The 15081-nt window shown below is 42.9% G+C and overlaps 2 protein-coding genes across 2 annotated transcripts; both read right to left on the minus strand.

Moving 5' to 3' along the window:
• Positions 1 to 605: 605 nt before the first annotated feature.
• Positions 606 to 4769, minus strand: elovl7a (ELOVL fatty acid elongase 7a). The gene is made up of 7 exons (XM_053870132.1): positions 2928 to 4769; positions 2670 to 2860; positions 2275 to 2355; positions 2143 to 2199; positions 1976 to 2081; positions 1770 to 1906; positions 606 to 1704 (listed from the first exon to the last, which is right to left on the minus strand). The coding sequence occupies exons 1-7, from the start codon at positions 3136 to 3138 to the stop codon at positions 1456 to 1458; spliced, it is 1032 nt and encodes a 343-aa protein (XP_053726107.1). The 5' UTR covers positions 3139 to 4769; the 3' UTR covers positions 606 to 1455.
• Positions 4770 to 6934: 2165 nt separating this feature from the next.
• Positions 6935 to 15065, minus strand: ercc8 (excision repair cross-complementation group 8). The gene is made up of 13 exons (XM_053869839.1): positions 14925 to 15065; positions 14267 to 14417; positions 13410 to 13505; positions 12840 to 12941; positions 12593 to 12716; positions 10711 to 10792; positions 9879 to 9947; positions 9747 to 9813; positions 9181 to 9284; positions 8690 to 8814; positions 8067 to 8264; positions 7845 to 7940; positions 6935 to 7621 (listed from the first exon to the last, which is right to left on the minus strand). Exons 2-13 carry the CDS (start codon positions 14341 to 14343, stop codon positions 7556 to 7558), a joined length of 1206 nt encoding a protein of 401 aa, XP_053725814.1. The 5' UTR covers positions 14344 to 14417; positions 14925 to 15065; the 3' UTR covers positions 6935 to 7555.
• Between the last annotated feature and the right edge of the window lie 16 nt (positions 15066 to 15081).

The raw sequence follows: 15081 nt of genomic DNA on the forward strand, positions 1-15081 counted from the left end.
CAGACTTTTAACTTTAAATTTCTATACTATACTATACTATACTATAAAATAAGAGAGTGTAGTCACGCTGTGACCACGCCGAAATAGATTTCAGAAATTGAATAGTCCCAATATAAATATGAGATGGTACTTTTTTAGGGACAAAAATAATCTTTTCTTTCCTAATAAAGGGCAAGGAGAAAATACGCCCCATGTTAAAGCTCTTTCACAGGAGGGGGAGGTAACGGTAACAATCCGTGAAAGAACGAAAACGAAGACACCAAGAAGAAATCTACCACACACGCAGACGTTAATGGCTTCACATAGAAACAGTGCAAAGGCTACATTATTCAATAAACTTGAAAATGATCAAGGATTATCTCAAGAAAGAGCACAAGCGTAAAACATTACGCTTTGTTATTTTTAATCGTCGTGGTTCTCAAGGGTGACGGTAAAAACAAATTAAGTCTTTGTTTATATAAACTTCTTCCGTCACTACATCACGTTTGACAACAGCACCATCTGCTGGACATAACATGTGATTTAAATGTCGCTTGAAAACCATAATAAACCGTAAAAATAAAGGTTTTTAGAAGTCGTCTGACGCAAGAACAAAGCGGAATAGCTAAAGTACAGATCATTTATTTTACATAAATACATATAAAACACAGTATAAACACTTTTTTCAGTGGCAACTATATAAACAAGAAGGGATCAGACAGAGAACTGAAAAGAAAACCAAATGTTCCAGTTGCTCAGAGAGGGGCCGACTTAAATCCCCTCTTTGAACTCGATCCTGTGTCTAGTTCACCATAGAAGCAGTTGTCAAACATATTAAAAAAAAAATTAGCAGCCATTTGGAAAACACAAACAAACATGGTAGGTGGATGGTGCAGTCTTGAAGTTGTCAAATTTAAGTGAGGAGGGTCTGTGGCTCCTCAGTGGTGTATAACCAGTGTCCCCGGCCCACCCCTCCTCTCGGCCTTCATCGCCGCCACATCAGCGCTTCATAGGTCTGGCCCCTTCAGCAATGTGGCTCAAGCCAGGAGAGGCGGTTGGTGCGCGCACACCCCCTCCCAAAACCATGACCCCAAAAAACGGAGTCGCCCAAACAGACTTGCAGGGTCAGTTTGAGCTTGTGAAATGAACCCTCAACTTCTATCAGCATATTAAAAATACAAAGGCTGGGTTTCCTAAAAAAAAAAAAATAAAGCTCGTCAACACTCTTGAAATGACCTCACGAACGAAGCTTCTTTTTTTTTTTTTTTTTTTTTTTTGGGATGGGTGCGTCCGGTCACCACCAGGAGGCAGAAACTAGGATACATGGGAACTTTCCGAGGCAGAACTTTGGGCTTTACCTTCAGTGTAAATATATAAAATAAATCCCTTCAGCTTGTGTCAAGAACATTCATTTAAACATCGTCTCTCTCTGGTCCAAACCCTGAAGGAGGGACGGGCGGGTCCACTCGGGTCCGGTCACTCGTTCTTGTTGTGGTTGGCGTTTCCGTTGATGAGGCCGCTGCTGTGGTGAGCCCACGTCTGAGCCTGCAGGACTTTGGGGAGCCGCTTGCCTTTGGTGTAGGCGTGGTACCAGAAGTTGAGGAAGAGGAAGAGGAAGATGAGGCCGTACAGGCCGATGATGTAGACGAAGATGGGGAACTGGTACGGGCAGTCCTTGATGAAGAAATACTGGGAGATGTGGCTGGTCACCATCACAAACTGGATCTGGGGACGAGTCAGAGTTTAAAGGTTTGGTTTCAGGGCGAGCCAAGTGGCACAAGGTCACTCACCAGCTGGATGGTGGTCAGGTACTTCTTCCACCACAGGTACTTCTGGTAATTCGGCCCCAGAGCCGTCAGGCCGTAGTAGGTGTACATGATGACGTGGACCACGCAGTTGAGCAGCGCGTGAAATGTTCCCAAACCACCTGAATAAAAACGGCACCGGTCAAATCTACTGCTCTAGCACTTGTTAAAGTCTGTTCTCAGTGTCGTACCGGCAGCGAAGCGGACTCCAAACCACCAGGTGAAGGGCATGATGGAGTGGTGGTAGACGTGGAGGAACGTCACCTGGCTGTTTTTCTTCCTCAGCACAAAGAAGATCTGCAGAGGTGTACAGGCGTTACGGTAAAGTTCAGACTTCAAACAGCATTTGAGGACTCACCGTGTCCAGCATCTCGATGAACTTGGAGAAGTAGTACAGCCAACACGTTGCCGCCATCTAGAGGAGACATCAGGAACAGGTCAGCCAACTTTCCTGGATGATTTTTGAGTCAACAATGTGTGAGATTCTCACCCTCACGGCCTGGGGATTTTCAGAGTAGTCCACCAGATCGCAGTGGAAGGAGTAGCCCGTGCCCCAGCCGGACATGACAAACTGAAACAGGAGAGAGGGCCATTTAACACCAGAATCAAACCCTGGCGGTGATGTAGCGTCACAAAGAAAAAACAAAGCTGGTGAAGCCCACGAGCAGGTGGAGGTGAAAAACAGAACAAACATGAAGGTAAATGCTAAAAAAAATAAATCACTGCAGCACCTGAAGAAGAAAGTAGACTGGTGTGTTTCTGACCGACTCAGCAGAAACTTTTAGTCCCACTCTGCCATTTTCTATTGATGGAACTTCCCAACCCAGCAACCCTGACATGTTTGTTTAAAGGCGACGTCAAAATTCTAGGCATTTTCACACTCACTTCATAGCACATGTAGAGCGACAGCGCCACCACTCCGAAGTTGTAAACGATGAGCACCCCCTTCAGGTCGAAGGCCTTCCGGTTCTCCATGATTCGAGGCCCCAGCGAGGTCACAAAGTAGATGTAGGCTGCGATGATGATGCTCTGGGGGAGGGGCGATGACATGAGCAGCCAGTCTTCCGTCCTGGAGTCTGGGTGCGAGAGCCACCGTCAGATCACGCCAAGGCTCTTGAAACCCCACACGGGCGCAAGACTCACCTGCATTCTGGATGAATCGGTCGTAGATCATGGACGCTGAGGACCTGACGTTAGCAAACTCCATTTCTGAAGAAAGAGAAACACTAGTATCAGAACAGCCAGTGGAGTCGGTGCTTCCGCTCTCAGGAGAGGGAAAAGAATGACACTCAAATTTCCAGTCCATCAACTTTACAGAGTCTTGTGCAAGAAGAACCAAGAAGACCATGAACATTTCACCGTGACGTTACTGGGCATTAACATAAACCAGAAAGTGATTTCAAGTTCAAGACTGTGATCAACCAGAGATTGGTTTCCTTTCTGAAAGTCTGCTTCTTCAGTGTCACAATTTTGATTTTATTCTATAGAATTCTGATTCTATACATTTCTGATTACACTGTCATAAAAACAAAAATATAGAAAAAGAAACACTTCTTAGATTTTAAAACATACAAGCTAACTTTTTAAATACCAAAAAAAAGGGGAGTGAAGAAAACCGATAAATCCAAGATAAAACCCAACTAAGAAAACCACTTTTAAAAAGCGGCAGAGAAACTCAAACTGAGGACAAACGAAGGCCAAGCGGGTTATTCAGGCCTGAAAACAGGGACAAAGCAAAGAGTGTGTGAAGCAACAATGAGTGTCAGTCTCCATTCACACAGCAGGAAGTGAGATGAAGCCACTTTTCATGGTCAAAGAAACTAAAGCCTGTAAATACACATTTCACAAGGGGAAGTTGTGAAGTTATTGAGATGACGTAATGCAGGACTGACGTGGCCGCTGAGTCCACATCCACCTCAGCTAAGGAAGAGCATAACTATCACAAAACGTGCACGAGGCGGTCTGTCACCCCACAGGGACCTGGAGCAGGGCCCTTACAAGGAGGAGGCCGTGCAGATATGGGGCATCGATGACGTGAACGCCCAGCCAGACAGGTCCCACGGAACCTTCCAGAACCTACATGCGTTTCCGAAAATATCCCAGCACGTCAGTGACTAAGGTGGAGCCGCAACGTGAAATAAGACGGAGAGAAGTTTGGTCATCAAGGTGTGTCCACCAGACACGAGCAGGTGGAGGTAAGAACCAGCACTGACAGACAAGTCGTGACACGAGCAGCGACACGTCTGTGATGCTGCACCTCACGGGAGACGCTTGCGTGTGCAACAGCTTTCAATCGTCCAGTGGACCGTGTTTGGAGGGGTTTCACTACTGTGGCGCTGTGAGGTGTTCAGCGGGAGTCATCATAAAATGTATATACAGATAATATACTCAAATAAGACAGTCATTCAGCTGCAGATTCACAAACCAGTAAACTAAAGTCAAAATATAAAAACTAAAAACAGTTAGATAAAGGGGAAAAGAAAAATATTCAAAAACTTCAGTCCTGTTAGAATAACGTAAAAAAAAAGGGCTTTAAAAGTAAATGATAGAAGCTGTGGGGGAACCTCAATAAACAAATGAGTGACTGAAAAATAGGTTTAAGTGCATGTAAAGTAAAGAAACATTTAAAAAAAACAGCTCTTGTGCTGAGCCGACTGTAAAACAAAAAGCCAGAAGTTCAGGATATAAAGATTCAAACAAAGAACTATAAAGAAACTCAATAGATATTCAACATTATCAAATAAAATGAAGTCCACCAAGTGGAGGAACAGACTCAGGGTTATTCCGTCAGAAACACTGGTCTTTAGCGACACTGAGATTGAGCGGAGACGAGCCGACAAACCAGTCGCACAGCCACCGGAGCCAAAATGGCAGCAGCGGCGGCGGCGGCGGCTCATTAGCCGGGCACGACGCTGCCGCCGTCAGGTGTTTCTCCTTCACTTCCGCGTCCCCACTTCTATCCCAGCCGCAGTGAAACACGGGCGCATCCACCATGGCAAAGCAACTCACCTTCGTCTCCTCTGCCGCCGACACCGGATAAAAGCACTGTGAGCGCGCGCACTTCAGCTCCACCTGCCGCTGCTCGTCGCTCAGGTGAGTGTGACGCAGGCGGCGGCTGCGCTCCTTTTTGTCCCAAGTCGGTCCCGCCGCCTTCTGGCCCCCTCCCTCTCTGATTGGTCAGTCCGCAGGCGGAAAATCCTGCCACTCTTGATTGACGTCTCGGTTTCAGGATCAACGTTTCAATAAAACCATACATGTGTAAATGAATTCATCAGAAATAACGTAAGCCATTTTAATTAATTTTTAACAAGTCATTTTACACTTTATTTTTTATCTTTTTTTTAATGACTGGTGGGTTTTACTGTTTTTTTTTGTCTTGTTTTTTAACAAATTATTACAGTTTTTTTTTATCATATTACATTCACTGCACAAATGAAACAGGATCAATGCATGTTTTTGGAGTGGTAAGCAAATATAGTATAGTAAATATGGATTGATACTTGTGTGTTATTAAAATCCTGATAGTTTCACCTTACTCAGTTGGTAAGGTGAAACCAACTGAGTGCTTTTACTCCAACATAGTTGCTGGTAGTTTCTGATGTCATTCACCCTCAAAACACATTTTAAATGCAAATGTCATGATAAAGCTTCACCATTGAGAGACAAAACACCTGAAAACGTCTGCAACCGAAGCTCCTGCCTCATCGACCAGAGCTGATGTGAAGAAGCTGAAATGTGAGGTGGATTTTTCATGAGAGTAAATCATGAGAGTATTCAGCAATTACCGCACTGCAATGGAATATTTTCACGTGATCACAATTCATATTTCAGTTTTGACTCATTCTGCCAGATGCTGACATGGTGCAGGCGGAATTTAAAATGAGTGCGAGAGGGAGGGGGGAGGCTGAGGTTTCAGTATCGTTGCTCTCAGAGGACTGACAGCATAAACACATGTAAATTCTCTCCGGAATGACAACAGCAGCAGGTATGTTTGTGTGTCACAGGTGACACCCACATCATCATCACGCAGGGAGACAGAAAACAGACCCAAGAGTCGCACTTTCACACCAGAAAACGACTTACATAATGAGGAAACACACAGTATTCCACTCTGTCCACTAGTCTACTTCAAACTTTATTTTAAACTAGTTTCAAAGTAGAACCATTACGCCTCCCTCTCGTTATGTTTCAGTCCACACTTATGACCCCATACTGCGTAGCTGTAACATCACTTAAACAGGAGTTGTTTCACACTTATGTGTACAGCTGGGTCACCCACAATGGACTCAGGGTGGAGCAGCTGAAAAGAAAGAAATCGTTGGAATTTGATGTTTTAATTTCACTTTTAACTTGAATAATAATAAATAGTTACTTAAATTTAGCTCAACAATTTGATAAATGTAATCTCCATGTTTCAGTTTTGTCTTATTTTACTTACAATCACTATGTTAAAAGTTCAGGGTTGTTTTATTATTTTTACTTTTTTCCCACTTCAAGAAATACAGCAGGAAACAAAGTATTTAAAAGCTATCTTACTTTGCGACAATCTCAAATGTATGTGACCTTGATAATGCCCTTGACCAGAGGTCGACAATGTATGGCCTGGCATCCACATGTGGCCCTTTACTGGTATTTATGTGGCTCTGTGGGCAAACCTGTGAAAGAAATGGTTATATCCTGAAAAGGTATTGAAGATCATAAAAGAGTGCCTTCATATCTTTTATTTAGATTAGATGTGATGCCTTTTATTTGTCCATAATTATGTTACCAAAACATTCACCCCTTTCCATATAATGATCTACAACAGGGGTCACCAACCTTTCACTCTTACAGTGAGCTACTCCAAGGTCAGTGTGTGACCCAAAGGGCTACCGTCAGTTCAGTACACACTTCTGACATCACCATAAACAATGGTTTTCACAATAATAACCAACGGTCTTACAAAAAAAGAAGAAAAGTATCAAACATAGTAAGATGGTTTTTACATGGAAATATGTTTTACTTATTTAAACGGCCCATGGGCTACTCCCTTGGTCTCTGTTGGTGACCCACAGTGTACTACCAATGGCATAATCACATTTTTTCCCTCTTGTTTTATTTTATATAAGCCACAAAAAAACATCTTAAATTTAAGTCCCTCACTGATGTCACAGTACATCATGTGAGATCACCCACCCCAGTCCTAGGCTCAGTTAAATCCCAAAGAAAATGGAAAACAAGGCTACCTTCAAAGTTTGTGGTGTAAACCCTGCATTAAAATTATACTGTTATCAAATTAAATCAGATTTCTGTCGGTTGTAACTAAAAGTGAACAGTGTACTCACTTTCTTTCCTGACGTTTCACATAATTTCTACACACAATAAAGGCCATCTTATCCAATATATTTATTTTCAGTTTCTGTTTGTCTCTTGAGTATCTTCAGGAAACAACAAAGGCGACCCATGTCAGGACTATTTTAATACATTAAAAACATCACAATTTCAAACTTCACAGAGTAGAAGTGGACTGGTGACTAAAACATACTTTAGAAACATTTACAGAGCAGAATTCAGGCTTTCATCTAAATGAGATCCCTGACAATAGTGACATTATTCAAAGTGGCTGAATTCATCTTGTGATTCCGGGAAATCCACAACGCTCGTCATCAGTGGAGTGTTTTTGGGCTGTATACGCAATAGAACAATGTTTAAATCAGATCAGAAGAAATATTCAAGTCTCCCTTCTTCTGGACAGTACAACATGGCACTGAGTTCTTAAGGCAGTGGATGGTCTAGTCCTCGTCGCTGCTCCAGGCGTCCTGGAAGGCTGAGTTCAGCGCAGATGGAGCGGCCGCCGCCTGGAACAATATTTTAAATACATTTATTCAAAGAGCTCAAAACCTTTATCGATGCTGACAGAGTGGATCTTGAAGCGACTGGTTAAACCAGTTCTGAGAGTCCTCTGTGAATCACAGTGCGTCACTCATGGAATTCCTTGCAAGACATTCTCCCTTTACTCTGTTAAGTCAGCAAATGAAAGTAATGACACAAACATGTCAAGGTGCCAGTTTTGGTCGGTACCTTATTTGGTCTGTCGGAATCTTCCTCTACATCAGGGGACCGCAGGACAGGAACCCAGGCCAGGATGTTGCAGTCTTTGCCCCCGCTGTAGAGCTCCTGCAGGAGAAAAACGTTTTTTTTTGTTTCTTTTTTAACATTGTGGGAAATCCTCCGCACCAAAATAATATTGTTTGATAGCTCTTCAGATCATTTGAAAGTCTGAGCGGACGTCATGGATCTCACCTGGTAATACGGATGGAACTCGCAGCAGTCGACGCTGTTGTAGTGACCTCGGAGTGAAGTGACCAGCTCTCCGGAGTGGAGATCATACAGGGCCACGGAGCTGCCACACGGCACGAACACGAACTCTGGACTGCAGCCGCGAGACACGCTGATCTGCAGCTTCTTGCGACTCTCGTTGGACACTTTCCCATAATTCACCTGGAAGATACAAATGCAGAAAATGCATATCTTACCCTCCATCCATATTTTATGAGTTACACTGCATTAATTTACTTGGTCACTGCAGCTGACTAAGTAACCTGCCATCCAACCAGTACAGGGATCTTCTTTCACCACTGGGTTCAGGAGGCTGAATGAAATGGTAATTGGTTTGATCCAGACTGTCGGTGTGACGTGACATGGAGCACGAGCCAAGCGTGTTATAAAGTTGTGAGTGGAAGGTACGACTCCTGCGACAGCCTTGGTTATGTCCGGTTGCATTTTATAGCCTGACTCTGCACAAGGTTGCCACCACTTGAACGTGTGTGGTCAGAATAAAGCCTGCACTACAGGTTCCACAGACCTGTCTCCCTTCCTTTGGCCTTGACACTGTAAATCTAGAGTGAATGCATTGCCATGCTCACCAGCGTGTTCTCTCCGGTCGCACTGTTCCACAGTCTCATTCTGTCGTCAGTCCCAGTCGTGAGCAGGAAAAGTCCGTCCTCGGTGAAACACAAGCCATTGGCTCTCCCGTTGTGAGCCGTGCCGACTGAAGACAGACAATACAAAGACCGCATAATAATGTTGTCGTGGTATTGATGTCTTGTAGAGTCAAACTAGTTTGAGCCAGCAGATATATTTGTGAAAACAGGACTATAAAGCCACTTGGCTTCGACACCACCCTCCAAATATACAGCAATATGTACAGAATGTTCACCTTTGGTCTAGTCAGAGCTGCAACTGGGTTATGTGGAAGTCACATTCGAGATGCGCTCTCAGGATGTGAGGTATTTGTGTACTTGTGTGAGAATTGAGAGAGAGAGATGGGACAAAGTTTTTCTGTATTATGCATGTGAGGGGCCGCTTAACTGCAGGGAAACAAAGACGAACACATGAACACCTCGAGACACACTACCTGCTTCAGACGAGGCTTTTGACTTCTCTCCATTGTGCTGGTCCAGGGTGAGGAGGCTGCCTGAAGCCCGACGCACATCCCACACTTTCACCTTGCTATCTGCACTTGGAAGGAAATTAGCAAATGATTTTTCTAAATCATTGTGTACATTGTGCTTCTTCATCACACCTTTTACAAGTTTTAGTTCAGAGAAGAACCCCTGTTATTGGACAGAAACTTTCCTGAGAGCATCTCTGTGCCAGTTATTTTCAAAATCACTTACAGTCCAACGGGAGCTCAGCACATCAGTCCCTGCTGGTTAATTAGTCAGTCCAATGTAGCGTAGAACAGGTGGGGACTGGATCTACCATATGCTTTGGTGACAGGGCCGGGTTAGAACGGGTTTCTAGGAGAATCACACCGCCACTATCTTTGACTCGGGGCTGCCCTGTGACCATATGGCCTGCAACTGCTGTGAAAGAAGCGGTGAGGTTGTCCCGGGCCTGCCACTTTCCCCTGGATGTGCCTCAGGGGGCAGGAAAAGTAGACCTCAGGCAGTGAGACAAAGCAAGGTAACTGTTGCATACCTGGCCGAGGCCAAGATGTACTCGTATCTGGGCGACCATCTCACAGACAGGACCTCTGCTCTGTGACCTGAGGCGGCAATGAAAACACACATGATCCAGTGATTCTGAGGCTAAACACCTTAATAAACCCACCCTGAAGAACATGGATCCTGGCTCCAGATTTCAGGTCACACAACTGGACTTTGGGGCTTTTAGTGCCGACTGAAATAAAAAAAAATTGTAAACAGTAAATCACTTTACAAATCACGCCGAAGACTATAGTAACCACAGATGGTTACAGAGGTTGGTGGTTAAGCTTTAGATGACCAGACATTCACAGCAATGTATCGTATGATCTTGATCAATTCTGGGTCATAGTAAAGTGGGTCCTCATATAAGACGCGAGGGTGGATCATTAGTCGTAGTCGACGTAGTCAATGGATCACAGATTCATTCTAATGGTAAAACAAAACAATGGCATGTCTTCTATTTAACTGGTTAGAACAAGTTTTTATCACAAATCCTACAAGTGGTGTGGTGTTTACTGTAGCTTGGGACGGAAAGGTAACAAGCAGGAGGCCATTTTGTGAGATAAGCACATCTATCAATGTGACTTTAGAGATACAAAACGCCTTCAACACACCGAAGACCAAACTTCAGGGTGACGAACCAGTTGGACCAGCATCCAGGCAGACGGTGTAAAAGAAAGTCAGTGATTGTCTGCAGTGAAGAAACAGGTGTGTCGGCCAGCGAGTATAAGAAAGGAAGTAAACCATGGTGAGCACACACTAGTCATGACGAACCTGTTGGTCCTGCTCGATGTGGTGAGGTAACACTAACACTTGTACAATGTTGCTCTACGGAAATATGTCTTTGAACCTGACTCAACCCTCAAACGGCCTGCTTCACGTTTTCCAAGAATCAGGAACTGCTGTAGTCAAACTGGAAAAGTGACGTCTGGAAAAAAGTGGGTGAAGACACACACCTGCGATGAGACTGTGTTTCCGGGTGATGGGTGAGAGGTGGTGGCTGTAGATGTTCCCTCCCAAGTCAAAGACCTCTGCCGGCTGAGTAGCAGAAAGAGAATTAGAGGCGATTATGTGTGTTGCAAAGAGACATCCCTGTATTCCTGAGCGCACAGTCATCATGCTCAGCCAGGCAAACAGCACATCCAGGAACTAATCTTACTTCAGATACAGATTCTCCCTCTGCCAGCTACACAAGGCTCAGTAGATTCCTTCCTTAAAACATGACTTTATCAATCTCTTTGCTCTCTTCCCAACTGGTCAGTGAGTAGTCACGTTGTCAAGGTTTCTTCAAAAAGGATGGAACTTAAGATAAGAACATGGTTCATGTTTGACATATCAAAATGTCTTATCAATGACCTCATCAGTCCCATGCTGTACTGCAGCAGTTGGCGCTCGCGTAGGCCAAAGGTTTAAATCAGATTTGTATGAAACAAATCTCCATCAATCCAGTATGGCCCACAGAGTTTTTTGTTTTGCTTTATCACCTAGTGTCATCAGGTTTCATATCTCAGCCTGATACCACTTGTTTTCTCTTCCGTAATGAACAATACAGATTTAAAACTAGTGTGAAATCAACCCACTCACTGAGACCACCAGAAAGGAATACCAGAAAAGGTCAACGCCTTTTTTTTCAAACACCGTTTCACGTACATGTTTCCTTCATTTTAATGAGTGTATTTCTAGTTATTTAGTTCTTGCAAATGCCATCTTTTTATACTTTGTGTGTGTGTGTGTGTGTGTGTGTGTGTGTGTGTGTGTGTACAACATACTTTCGCTGAGGAATAGCAAGAGGGTCTTGGTATAAGAAAGAAGAAGCAAGACAGTGTAAAATGATGGTATTTTCTAGAAGTGTGCCATTACTCAAAGCATGTTTAATATTTTAGATTTTTCAAAACAGCCACCCTTGGCTTTTAATACTCCATTGCACACTTGATGAGCTTCATGAGTTTTAACAGGTGACTACATCATGATGCTCATTGCGAAGGCCGTGGGTTTGCTGTAATGTCAACAAAGTAAATGATGGCTACTCTCACTATCCTAAAATATGATGTGAACATCTGAACTTTTTTTTTTTTGCTATATAATCCCATATACATATATACTTTTTCATATATACTTGCCCCAGGAATGAAAAATGTCCAACGTTATTCACCTTTCACCTAAGACTGGATTACTTTTTACACCATTATGTCACTGTAATGTCAAAACAATGTTCATTTTTACTCACATTATAAAAGCTCAAATCCATTTTTTTTTTGTAAAACATTGATCGACAACTTTAACCAGTGAGCATGTTACATCCATTTCTGTCCCTTCTCTGACCTTCTGTGGTCACAGTGACGTCAGTGAAACTCTAGCACAGGGCTGCGCTGCCAAATTTGGCATTGCAAGGTAGAGAGCATGAAGCAGAAAGCGGGTGAAAGTGAGAGTGTGAAACAAAACTGAATTATTAAGCTTGGTGGACTCCAGCAAATTAGGTCTGTTGTTTACAGCGTCATGTGGTCAGCGTGTACATGAATGTTTTATATCAACAATTAAAAACAGATCTGATGATAAAATGACACTTTGTTTTGCATTACGTGCCTTGTTTCTTTATCTTGACAAGCTTGTGAGCGACAGTACAAACTTTTGGGCAACAAGATTTGGCTTTGCAGTTGGTGTGAAAATGCTAGAAAATGGACTTTAATCAGTCAGCCATGGAAGCGGAATGTTTAGAAACTTTTCTGTGAGCAGTCAAGGCATCCAGCAAAGAAGCATGGCAAAATGGCTCAGAATTCAGAAAAACATAAATATGATCTCACTGTGTGTAACTTAAAAAAAAAAAACTTGTCGACGTACTTTCAGTGTCTCAGTGTCCCACACCTTCATAGTTTTGTCAAAGGAACTGGAGACAAACATTCCAGTGTCGTACGGGTACCACTGAACTGTCTCCACACTGAATTTGTGGACATGTCGATTTGACCTGTTACAGAAGACAATAACACACACGTTACAAATACAGAACTTTAACACTGTACTGCGACTGAAAGCTGGGTGACAGAGTTGGAAAATGCTGCCCTCTAGTGGTTCAACTTTATCGAGTTACCTTCCCACAGTGCAGATGGACTTGCACGTGTAGTTTGGTTTGCCACTGTAGTTTTCCAGGTCATAGATGACAATGACTCCATCTGCACCGCCGGATAACATGCTAGAGAAGACAGTTCATTTCATTTTCAATATCAAGTTCTTTGTTATTCATGTTATAGAGATCAAAAAAAGAAAGGAAGTTTGAATCATGAGCATTATACCAGTATATCTGGCTAGACGATTAAAATCAATGTATCCGATTTCAAAATCTGGGGGCACCTTTGCTTCCAGTCATGTTCCTTTTAAAGGTGATTAAATAAGTGTCTACTGTATTCATGCGCGACTGTATAACAAAATTCAACTCATGAGGACACTTGGCCTACAACGTGCCATTAGAATTGTACCATTTTGTTAAATAGTTATAAAATATATTGTTAAATGGCTCATGGTTTGACACTTAAATCAAACTATGAATCATTTAGCGATACAGCAGCTAAGTGAATATCCAGGGAGTGAAAACAAACGGTATTTCAGATTTTAATGTTCTAGGAAAAATAGCGAATTGCAATATAAACAAAAGGCAACTTACTATTTGCCCTCTATTGTTTCAATATCAATGGTATTAATGCCATTGCCATGGATTCGGTCCACTTCTCGATCAGGATTTAACTGGAGACAGAGGAGTCTGCAAAAACAGCATCAACGTCATTACAGGTTTTATTACATTGATTTTGACATCAAAACTATGACAAAGGCAGTGATGTTACACCAATACTACAGCATTTAGCCATGTATAGTGGGGAAGCTCCGATCGATCGGTCACCGATGATGATCGGACGACTTCAGCGTGATCGGTGAATGCCAATCACTACCTGTCTCTGCCGATCACAACAACCGATCACGTGTGACAGCCAGCGCTGGTTGTGACGCGACCACTCCTCCCTACGTCTGCTGTGGAGCTTCTTTCAATCTGTCTTTTAAAGTTTGCAGCTAATCACAGCTAACCCGGCGGTCCGATCGTGACATTCAGAATGCTACAAACATTTCCCAAGAAATAATCATTTATTTCACCGAGCTAGATGACCAGCCTTTCTCAGGTCATTTATATTAAAACATGTCTGAATGAAAATGATTTAATGGCTCATGTTTTCACGTCATGTACACAGAAGGCCGCATCATTTTGACTACAAATTCATTGTCAATCCATGTGATCGGTATCGGTGATGATCGGCACTCTGGCTGATCGGTATCAGTGATCGGCAGCAAAAAACCCTGATCTATAGTTTATAGCGACCCTGCAGTGACACTGCACAGTGTTGGTTAATAATAATTCTTGAGCAGGGATATAATGTGTTATTGACAGACTTTTACATTAAGAACTTGCACTGAAATGTAATCTCAGCTTTAATGTGAATAGTCACTATAGAAATCAAAAAGCGAATGTACCTTCTGGTCGACTCGGCTCGTCTGAGTCGCAAGGGATCAAGCAGGCCAGCCTGCCGTGCAGACAAGACGCCCAACATCTCCGCCAACCACAAAGAAGAAGATCTTCTTTCGGTGGCTCAGTTTTAGATTTCATCCGTAGAACGGTCTTTGCCTGCAAAGACAAAATTATACGAATGGAATCAAGTCAAATTAAAAATTGGGCATACACCGCTTTTATGACACTGACATCCAGATGCATTCTGTTGAAATGCAGATTACATAATAAAACGCAGTTCATTTCTTCTCATACTGACCATAAACTCTAAATACTGACTTTGTGATGATCAAAGCACAGTGATCTTACAGTTGTTTTCATACAAATTTCAGGCTTATGGTCAGATAAAATCAGAATGGAATACATGGATTTATTCAATAAATAAATCAATGAATACCATTAAAGCGCAACTACTGAGTAACAAACACCACTATAATCGGTTTTGATTCACGTTAACAAGAAATACATTCAGCAGAATGAAGTGCGTAAACAAAACGATGCTAGGGTCAGGCTAACACTGTTCCTATCAAGTTTCACGACACCGTGCAGTTTTGCTTGAAATTAGAAATTATCGTTAACTTTCACAAACCCTCTTGAAGATACGCGTCGTTGAAATCTACATACCTCGCCCTTTTATCACATTTCATCGCTTTTATAAGTAACAAAACGTCTCCACAGGGCAATACAACGCCATCTTGGCATCACGGTGTAAACACAAAGACGGTGATTGGCTGAGCTGCTGCCGCTGTCCAATCGCCGCTCGTCTTATTCACTGTCATGG

This window comes from Synchiropus splendidus, chromosome 7 (assembly GCF_027744825.2).
Source record: "Synchiropus splendidus isolate RoL2022-P1 chromosome 7, RoL_Sspl_1.0, whole genome shotgun sequence".
Classification (NCBI taxonomy): domain Eukaryota; kingdom Metazoa; phylum Chordata; class Actinopteri; order Syngnathiformes; family Callionymidae; genus Synchiropus; species Synchiropus splendidus.

Excerpts from the sequence above, each read along its gene's own strand:
- elovl7a (XM_053870132.1), bottom strand. The coding sequence starts at position 3,138 with ATGTTCATGGTCTTCTTGGTTCTTCTTGCACAAGACTCTGTAAAGTTG. Across the intron at positions 2,356-2,669 it reads CGCTCTACATGTGCTATGAA|TTTGTCATGTCCGGCTGGGG; the intron begins GTGAGTGTGAAA and ends CTCCTGTTTCAG. Across the intron at positions 2,200-2,274 it reads AAAATCCCCAGGCCGTGAGG|ATGGCGGCAACGTGTTGGCT; the intron begins GTGAGAATCTCA and ends TGTCTCCTCTAG.
- ercc8 (XM_053869839.1), bottom strand. The coding sequence starts at position 14,343 with ATGTTGGGCGTCTTGTCTGCACGGCAGGCTGGCCTGCTTGATCCCTTG. Across the intron at positions 12,942-13,409 it reads GAAACAATAGAGGGCAAATA|CATGTTATCCGGCGGTGCAG; the intron begins GTAAGTTGCCTT and ends TGTCTTCTCTAG. Across the intron at positions 9,285-9,746 it reads TACATCTTGGCCTCGGCCAG|TGCAGATAGCAAGGTGAAAG; the intron begins GTATGCAACAGT and ends TTTCCTTCCAAG.